This window comes from Elephantulus edwardii, unplaced genomic scaffold, assembly GCF_000299155.1.
Source record: "Elephantulus edwardii isolate Elephantulus edwardi_28Jun2011 unplaced genomic scaffold, EleEdw1.0 scaffold00284, whole genome shotgun sequence".
NCBI classification, from domain to species: domain Eukaryota; kingdom Metazoa; phylum Chordata; class Mammalia; order Macroscelidea; family Macroscelididae; genus Elephantulus; species Elephantulus edwardii.
Genome location: NW_006400034.1, coordinates 1,031,241 through 1,039,948, shown reverse-complemented (window position 1 = coordinate 1,039,948; position 8,708 = coordinate 1,031,241). Strand labels below are relative to the sequence as shown.

Genomic DNA, 8,708 nt, shown 5'->3' with positions numbered 1-8,708 from the left:
GGGGCTTTACAAGGGAAGTTGATTGCCCATCTTCCTCCCATGGCGCAGCTGGAAGATTCGGACCGAGTGACTTTGAGTTGACAGCACAATTCCTTGCCACCGGAGCGCCCCTATTTCCATGCAGAGATCAAGAATAGACTCAAGGCACTGAGTACTAATGACTGAAGACCGTAGGGGTTGTGTGAAGATCATCATCTCAACAGGAAATCTTTTCAGGCTCTGGAGAAGGCTAGAATGCTTTGAGAAGTGGAGATACACCAAAGAGAAAGACCCTCAAGGAGATGATCGGAACAGCGACTGTAATTGCAAGAGTTTAGGTAGGACAGCGTTCAGGTGTGTTGTTCATGGGGGCGCTATGCGTTGTACTCTATGACAACTAACTACAACTATATCGTCTGAAAAATCAAGGAATTCCAGGTCTTCCTCTTCGTATGTGTGTGTGTGTGTGTGTGCGCGCGCGCGCGCGCTCGCGCGTGCAAATCAAGGTATATATTGAATCTTTGTAAGTATCGCGCGCTAACCAATTGCGCCTTTGTAGCTACCTTATATTAAGTCTTTAAAGACGAAGAGTTCACCAACGCCTTTCTCCCTTATAGACGAGTGATGGCAGCCGAAACTACTCCAACTCATCTCTCTAAGGTTCAGTGTGTCCAATAAAAGTTGAAAGAAAGACACGTCTCGTGTTTCTGCCAGCAGGAATTGTATCTCACTCATCTTCAACAAGCCCAGAGCGAGGTGCAGTGACCCTCTCGCACCAGCGATTGAGCAATGTTCCCTGGTGAGCTTTCTTGGGCAAGAGTTTCAGACTTGGTGGCACACAGGAATCATCACCTGGGGAATCAATTTCAAAACTGTACTAAAGGCTGCTCCTTAGAGGCAAGGATTCTGGGGCTTCGTCTGACATACTTTGGACATGTTGTGAGGAGAGACAGGTCCTTGGAGAGGGACATCATGCTTGGGAGGGTGGAGGGACGGCGTAAGAGGGGAAGGAGGTGGATTGATTCAGTCAGTGACTGGGGTAATCGGGGTGGGTGTGTCAGAGGCAGTGCGATTGGCATAGGATAGAGCAGGGTTAGGGCTGTTGTACATAGGGTCGCTATGAGTCGCAAGCGACTCGACGGCACATAACAACAACAACAACAACTGAAGACTGGGTACCTCTTGTAAAAATTCTGATTCCATCGGCCTTAAGTGTAAGTTGGGCGTCGCTATTATAAAAGTGATTTTAATGTGCAGCAAAATCTTAAAATCCGGTTTTAGGCATTCTTTCTGCACGCCTGCTTTGCGCCGGCTCTGGGAGCGAGGACGGGTCTCATAAAGTTCGCCGAAATCTTTGCTAGCGAAGTAATAATAAACGCAAACTTCTGCGCACCAAGTTAAGAAGCTTGCATTGCAACCAGGATGGGATGCCCTGCACAGCGCGCACGCCTCTACGGTACCTTGGCGTCCCCTCTAGCACTCCCACAGCTCCTCCAGCCCGAGCCGGAGGCTTCCTCTCTATGGTCGTGGAGAGCCGGGCTCCACCCCCTCAAGCTACTTTATACCGGAAGCCGGTTCGGATCAAACAGGAGGCGGGACTTCCTTTCCGGAAGTGGCCTCACGTGCTTCCGTTTTCATATAGCTAGGCACCCGGTAAGTTTCCAGTGTTTGCACTAAGTTGGGGGCGCGAGGACGTTGTGATTCGCCCCAGGCCGTGGTGAGTGACCGGAGACTCCCTAGCCCCCTAGGTGTCCCTGAGGTTGGCGCCGCCATTTATGAAGTGTCACCTTTGGGTCAGGGTGGGGCGTTGGGGTCCGGCGCATGATTTGAGTTCCCAGGGCCGGGAAAGTTCTGTCCCGCAGTTTAAGATGTTGCGCTTCAGTTTCTGGATGTTCTTCTTCATGGAGTTGACCCCGAGAGACAGGGCGTAGGGCGCCTGAGCGCAGTTCCCAAATCCGCCTTGCCTGTGCTGTGTGACCTTGGATTTAGCAGTGGTCCTCTTGGGGATTCTGTTTCTGCATCTGTGAAATGGGGCAATCGGGCTCACTGAACTCAGAGATCCCCTCCAGGTTTGACACCCGTGACCTGTCTGCATCCTTTAGCCAATCCCCGGGTAAAGGGGGAGGATGGGAGATCTGGGCTCTGATGGTGCTGTTTGCCCCCAGGACTAGGAGACCAGAAGGCGATCCCCTCCGTGGTGCCCAGGCTGAGATGGATCCGCTCAGGGCCCAGCAGCTGGCCGCTGAGCTAGAGGTGGAGATGATGGCCGATATGTATAACAGGTAACTGAGGCCCCAACTTTACATGAAGTCTGAGGATGAGGTTAGGTCTTCCTTTCCAGGGGCAGTGACGAGGACTTGTGACCAATGCTTTCTTCAGTCTAGGGGATCCTGAAGCCCGTGCTTAACCGCTCCCCTTCCCCACCCATGATTGACGGCTGATGCAGATGCCACTCGAGGTCACTAGAGGACCTGACCTCTAGCCTTATGGCATAGAACTGAAAATGAAAGAGCGGGACGGAGAAAATCAGTCCGTGCTCTGTGAGGGCTCCAGACATAGTTGAACGTTTTTGCCTTTTAACAGATGTCCCATTTAGTAGTTGACGTTTCTTAAACTTTTACTCGGTATCATTCACTTGCTGAGCATTTACAAACAATATATTTTTAATCTTCAAAGTAACTCAGTGGGTTGATTTTCTTCTCATTTTTTAATCGTTTGAACTTCAGCCTTTTAACACATGTTCTAATTAGTAGGTAACATTTTTTTTAAATTTTTACGCTGTGTCAGGCACTTGCTGAGCATTTAGAAGCATCTTTCTCACTCTTTTAGAATAATTCAGTTGGGTTGGTTTTTTTTTTTTTTAGTCTCCTCCTTTTTAAATATTTAGGCTCCTTGGCTAATGGTTTCCTCATCTTAAACTACATAATAGTAGGACTGCTTCAAAACCCCCCATCCATTGAGTGGATTTCAACTCATTATGGCCCCGTAGGACAGGTTAGAACTGTTTATAGAGCTTCCAGGGCTGAACTTACTGGAAATAAATACCGCATCCTCCTTCCATGGAATGGCTGGTGAGTTTGAGCTGACCATTAGGTTAGGCACCAAGTTCTTTAACCGCTACATCATCTTCCTACCTTTTAAAGACATAAATATTGTTAGGAGTTGTCTCACAGGCCCTCACCTTCAAGTTTAATACATAGAAAGCAGTCAATAAGTATTTGCTATTTTTATCAGCTTAGCCTCTGGTGTCGGATGTCACAAAAACAAGCTGTGTACTGCCATCTCTTGATGGAGTGCTTTATTTTGAGGGTTATATAGTAGAGAGACAGACTATGCTCGGAAGGGTGGAGAGACAGCATAGGAGAGGAGGACCCCTGACGAGATGGATTGATAACACTAACTGGGGTAGTGAGAGTAGGTGTGACGGAACTAGTGAGACTGTCTCAGGACAGGACAGGCTGTACAAAAGGGTCTCTATGGGTCACAGGCGACCTGATGGCACATAACAGAATGGAACGGGCTGCATAATTTCTAAAATGCAGGCCGTGAAGTCATAACGTCTGGATTAGCTCCATGTGGCCCTCATCACATGACTGAGTTCCTCCCTGTGCCTGAATGTCCTCTTCTGTAAAATGGGGATAATGACAGTGCCAGCCACACAGGTCAATTGTAAGGATTGTTGTTGTTTCTCTTGTGTGGTGTTGAGTTGCTTCTAACTTATAGCAGCCCTGTAGGACAGTAGGACTGCCCCGTGGGGTTTCCAACGCTGTATCTTCACAGGGGAGATTGCGACAGCCTTCTCCCATGGAGCAGCCGGTGGGTTCAAACCATCAACTTTTCGATTAGTACCCAGGTGCTTACCCACTGCCACTCAGACGCGCTGCCATCAAGTCCATTCCGACTCACAGCAGCCCTGCGTCAGGTGTCCGTAAATCATAACAGGAGGAGACTACCTGTCTTTGCCCCTCACAGCAGCTGGTGGAGTCTAACTGCAGATTTGCAGCCTTTTGGTTAGTGGGGCAGCATGCTGCTGGCTTCACCCCCAGACTCCTCCCTGCACCTCTGGGGCTCCTATTCCAAAGATTGCATAAGAGAATCCACATAAAGCACTTGGTGCAATACTTGGCACAGAGTCAGCTCTCAGTGGCCATTGTTTTTGTTGTTATTGTTAAGTGCCTTCGAGTCGCAGGTGACTCATAGTGACCCTGTGAAGGAGAGTCCTCAACACTTGGGTGCCTTTCATCCTCTCTCCAGGTTCATAGGGTTTCTGGAGGCAAGCTATTATGGAAGTGGATGCCACTCCTGCTTCCAAGCTTGTGGCCATTAGCTGCTGCGTTTAGGGGACCCCACTCACACTGACTATACCCCAACTTCTGGGGACCCCATGCACTCTGAATATACCCTGACTTCTGGGGACCCCATGTACTTTGAATTTACCCTGACTTCTGGGGACCACATGCATGCTGAATGAAATGTCTGGTCCTGCACCATCTGCGTTGTTGGTTATGGATTGAACACTGTGGGCAGTCAAGTTTTCATTGGCTGGCTTTTGGTGGTATCCTGCATACGTGCTGTGTCGCTAGCCGAAAGGTTGGTGACTCAGGTACACCAACTGCTCCTCAGGAGAAAGACAGGCAATCTCTTGCCATTGAGATTTCCAGGCTTGCAAAACAGCTGGAGGAGCTCTATGAGTTGGAATTGACTCAGCGGCAGTGGTTTGATCTTTTGGCTTTGGGGGTGGGAGTTTGGAAGATCACCAGGCCTTTCTTTGTAATCTAGTGTAATCTAGAAGCTTTGCTGAAACCTGTGCAGCATCAGAGCACCTTGAAAAGCCTCTCCTGACGGGCAGGTGGTAGCTGCATGTGAGCTGCGTTAACTGGAAACTGACTCGTGGAAGGTGCACATTGTACCACTAAACCACCTCTGCCCCCAGCTTCCAGTTTACGGTTCTTTTTTTGATTAGTCGAATGCGTGGACTCGGGGTTCCTGCTCTGAAGGACCTTCCTTCCGAGGAAGGCCGGCTGAAGTGCAGACTGAAGGCTACTGTAGCTTCTTGAGGGAGGTAATGTCAGAACAGCCAGGACAGGAATGGAGGAGGGTTTAAAGGGTGCTGCTGAGCCAACTCTGCTGCTCTCGCTCCACAGAATGACCAGTGCCTGCCACCGGAAGTGTGTGCCTCCCCACTACAAGGAAGCAGAGCTGTCCAAGGGCGAGTCTGTCTGCCTGGACCGGTGTGTCTCCAAGTACCTGGACATCCACGAGCGGATGGGAAAGAAGTTGACTGAGCTGTCCATGCAAGACGAAGAGCTGATGAAGAGGGTACAGCAGAGCTCTGGGCATGCGTGACACCCAGGCAGACATGCCTGGGCTGCACCCTGCCCCTTCACTTGCCTAATAAAAGTGCCCCCTCTAGGGTGTCACCTGTGAAGACTGCCAGGCCTCAGCTCTCTCTGGAGGGTGTCAGGAGCCTGGATTGTGGCAGAGCTCTCTCCTGGTTGAAGAAGTGCTGTTGATCACACTGAAATGAAAATTTGCGTCTATCTGTGTGTGTGTGTGTGTGTACATAAGTATATGTATTAAAGTGTGTTGACACCTACTTTGCAAAGCCTGGCTGTCTGGAGGAAATGCCCCATGTTGGCCAGCAGAGGGAGTCTGGTGCCATTTAATATACAGACAAGTGGGACCACAGCTCTTTGCAGCTCACTTCCATCAGCTGCTGTGTGGCCCTGCTAAACGTGTCATTTCTCTGTGCTTGAACTTCCTCAGCTGTAAAGTGGGCATTATACCAGTGCCAACATCAGATGGCCAATGGGAGAGTTCAGATATGTGAAGCATTTAGAATGAAGTGCTTGGGAAGTGCTCGATAAACATTCAGCCAATTGCCACTAAGTAGATTTGTCCTCACAAAGAGAAAGCCCATGTGTTCAGAGAAGAGCTGCAGCCGTAGGACTTTTGGGGTCACATCTTTCGTCCAAGGCACCTTGGGGTGGATTGGAACTCCAGTTGTTTGGCTAGTAGTTGTACCTCCCAGGGACTCACATTATTAGCAGTACAGATACTTAAAACAACTTGGTCTTGAGCAGAAGCGGGCAGGTATTTCACAAATGACCCAGAGGAGTGATTTCGAAGGTGGACAGTAGAAGAGGGTAGCCAACCTGCTGGTTTTCAGTTGCGATATCAAGAAGGCGGAGGACTGATGGCTTGGGTAAGTGATCCGGGAGGGGCTGAACGCTGAGCACAGCCACTGCTTGGTTCCATCAGGGGCTGTTTTCACGTGTGACACCCAATATAGTCCTCCATCTGGGCTAAAGTACCTGTGAAGAAATAGACCCGAGCTTGGGGACCAGGATTGCCTCGCAAACAGGAAGAAGGGCTGTGCTTCAGGTCTGTCCTGAGAGGACCAGTCAACTCTCAGGATGGACGTGAGTCACCACAGTTGGAGTCTTGGTGGACACCCTCAGCTTCATGATGGTGTGGTGGAAGGAGAGGGTGTAGCCTCACCAAGGCAGTGGGTGTGCAGGAGGACAATGGTGGTAGGGAGTTTCTGGGCATTTTTGTTCTGGCGCTCAGGTTTTTCCACATGTTTAATCTGGATGAGGCATTTAAACGCTTTGTCCTCCGTGAAACTACCTGTCACTAGATGCTTGTGAAAATTTAACGTGACTGGGGAGTAGGCTTGGCACACAGGCTGAACATGATGTTTACTAAAAGGGAAACAGGTTTTCAGAAGCTGTAAATTGTGTGAGAAGATGGCCTTTTTCCTGCAGTACTGCTGATGGGTTCAAACATTTTATAAAATGTTTTTCTTAAATGTGCTAAGAGACACCAGGTAGTTTGACTTTTGAAAAAGAGCAGAACCATGGTGCATCTCATAGAGGGGTGGGCAGAGGGCCCAGGTACCTTTCTAGATGGTGACATTCACATTCCGGTCGATAGGTGGCACTCTCTGCTCATGGACAAGTCTTCCTTGTTGCCTATTCCATACCTGTCATGAAACGGAAGAAAGTTGTTAATATGTGCCATCAAGTCGCTGGTGACTCATAGCGACCCTATGTACAATAGCCCTAAACTCGGTTCTGCTCTGTGCCAGTTGCACTGTCTCTGACACACCTATCCCCATTACCCCAGTCACTGAATCAATTCATCTCATCGAGGGTCTTCAACTCCTGCACTGTCCCTTCACCCTCCCAAGCATGACTTAGTCCCTTCTTGCAACATGTCCAAAGTATTTCAGATGAAGCGTCAGAATCCTTGCCTCCAAGGAGCAGCCAGTTTCACCCTGTTCAAGATGAAACTGTTCTCCCAGCAGTCCATGCTATATTCAACACTCTTCTCCAACACCACAGCTCAAAGGCATCAGTTATCTTTCTGTCATCCCTAGTCATTGTCCAGCTCTGACGCATAGCAAGTGATTGCAAAGACCATGGCCTGTATCAGGCACACCTTAGTCTCCAGAGTGACATCATTGCTCTTCAGTACTTTGGAGAGGTCTCAGACAACAGACTTTCCCAATGCAACATATCTCTTAATTTCCTGGCTGCTAGTGCCAAGAGTGTTGATTGTGGAGCCAAGCAAACTAAAGCTAGTAACAATCTCAGTCTCTTTACCATCTATCATGATGCTGCCAGTTGGCCCAGTGGTGAGAATCTTTGTTTTCTTGACATTGAGCTTCAGTCCATATTGAAGCCTGCAGTCTTTGACCTTCTGCAGCAAGCACAAGGTCCTCCTTAGTTTCAGCAAGCAGGCTGTGTCCAACAGAGTGAAAATTAACGAACAACATAATTAATACCACATGCAAGCAAGATTCTTTGAAGATTATCCAAAAATGACTGGAATAAGCACATCAACAGAGAACTACCAAATGTGCAGGCTAGGTTTAGAAGGGGTCATGGTACTAGGAATATTGTAGCTAATGTTAGATGGATCTTAGCTGAAAGCTGGAAGTACCAGAGGAATGTCTATCTGTATTTCATTGACTATGCAAATGTGTTTGTGTGGATCACAAACAACTATAACTCTGAGAAGAATGGAAATCCCAGAACACTTGATCGTGTTAATGTGGAACCTATAGTTGGGCCAGGAGGCAGTCGTCAGAACAGAGCAAGGAAACACTTGATGGTTCAAAATTTGAAAAGGTGTACACCAGCGATGTGTCCTATCTTCATACTTTTTCAATCTTTATGCAGAACAGATTATCCGGGAGGCTGGGCTCCATGAGGAAAAATGTGGCATCAGGATTGGAGGAAGATTCATCAACAATTTCCATTATGGAGATGACAGAACCCTGCTTGCCTGGGAAGAAAGTAGTAGCTGTTAAAAAAACCAACCAACCAAACTGTGTACTTACCCTTGTACCTTCCTTCAGGTTTAGCAGGGATCCTCGGGAGTTGTCTGCATGCGCATGCCTGGGACGTTGTCGCTAGATTGGGGTCAGGTGGGGAGAAAAGGCTCCAACTGGAAGGATGAACACATGCAAAGGCTTTGAAGCAGCAGAAACCTGGGGTGTTCCGAATTGGAGTTCCAGTGCGCGGAGGGAGCATTCAAACGTTGAGTTTCAGTGTAGCAGAATGAAGTGCTTAGGAGCACCCCCTCCATGGTGGGGTGGGGTGCACCGGACAAGAATGTAGAGCAGCGGGGTGGGGTCGCCCGAATACAGGGTCCTAGTACAGCGGGGTGGGGTACTGGAGCACAGGGTCCTAGTGCAGCGGGGTGGGGCGTCGGGGCACAGG

At 49.0% G+C, this 8,708-nt stretch overlaps 1 protein-coding gene across 1 annotated transcript; it reads left to right on the top strand.

Moving 5' to 3' along the window:
* The first annotated feature begins 2,190 nt into the window (after nucleotides 1-2,190).
* On the top strand, nucleotides 2,191-5,325 carry TIMM10 (translocase of inner mitochondrial membrane 10 homolog (yeast)). The gene is made up of 2 exons (XM_006900409.1): nucleotides 2,191-2,261; nucleotides 5,124-5,325. Exons 1-2 carry the CDS (start codon nucleotides 2,191-2,193, stop codon nucleotides 5,323-5,325), a joined length of 273 nt encoding a protein of 90 aa, XP_006900471.1.
* The last annotated feature ends 3,383 nt before the right edge of the window (nucleotides 5,326-8,708 follow it).

Bases quoted from the DNA above. Each gene is read 5' to 3' on its own strand.
- TIMM10 (XM_006900409.1), top strand. From the start codon at position 2,191: ATGGATCCGCTCAGGGCCCAGCAGCTGGCCGCTGAGCTAGAGGTGGAG. The intron at 2,262-5,123 runs GTAACTGAGGCC...CTCGCTCCACAG, and splicing joins ATGGCCGATATGTATAACAG to AATGACCAGTGCCTGCCACC.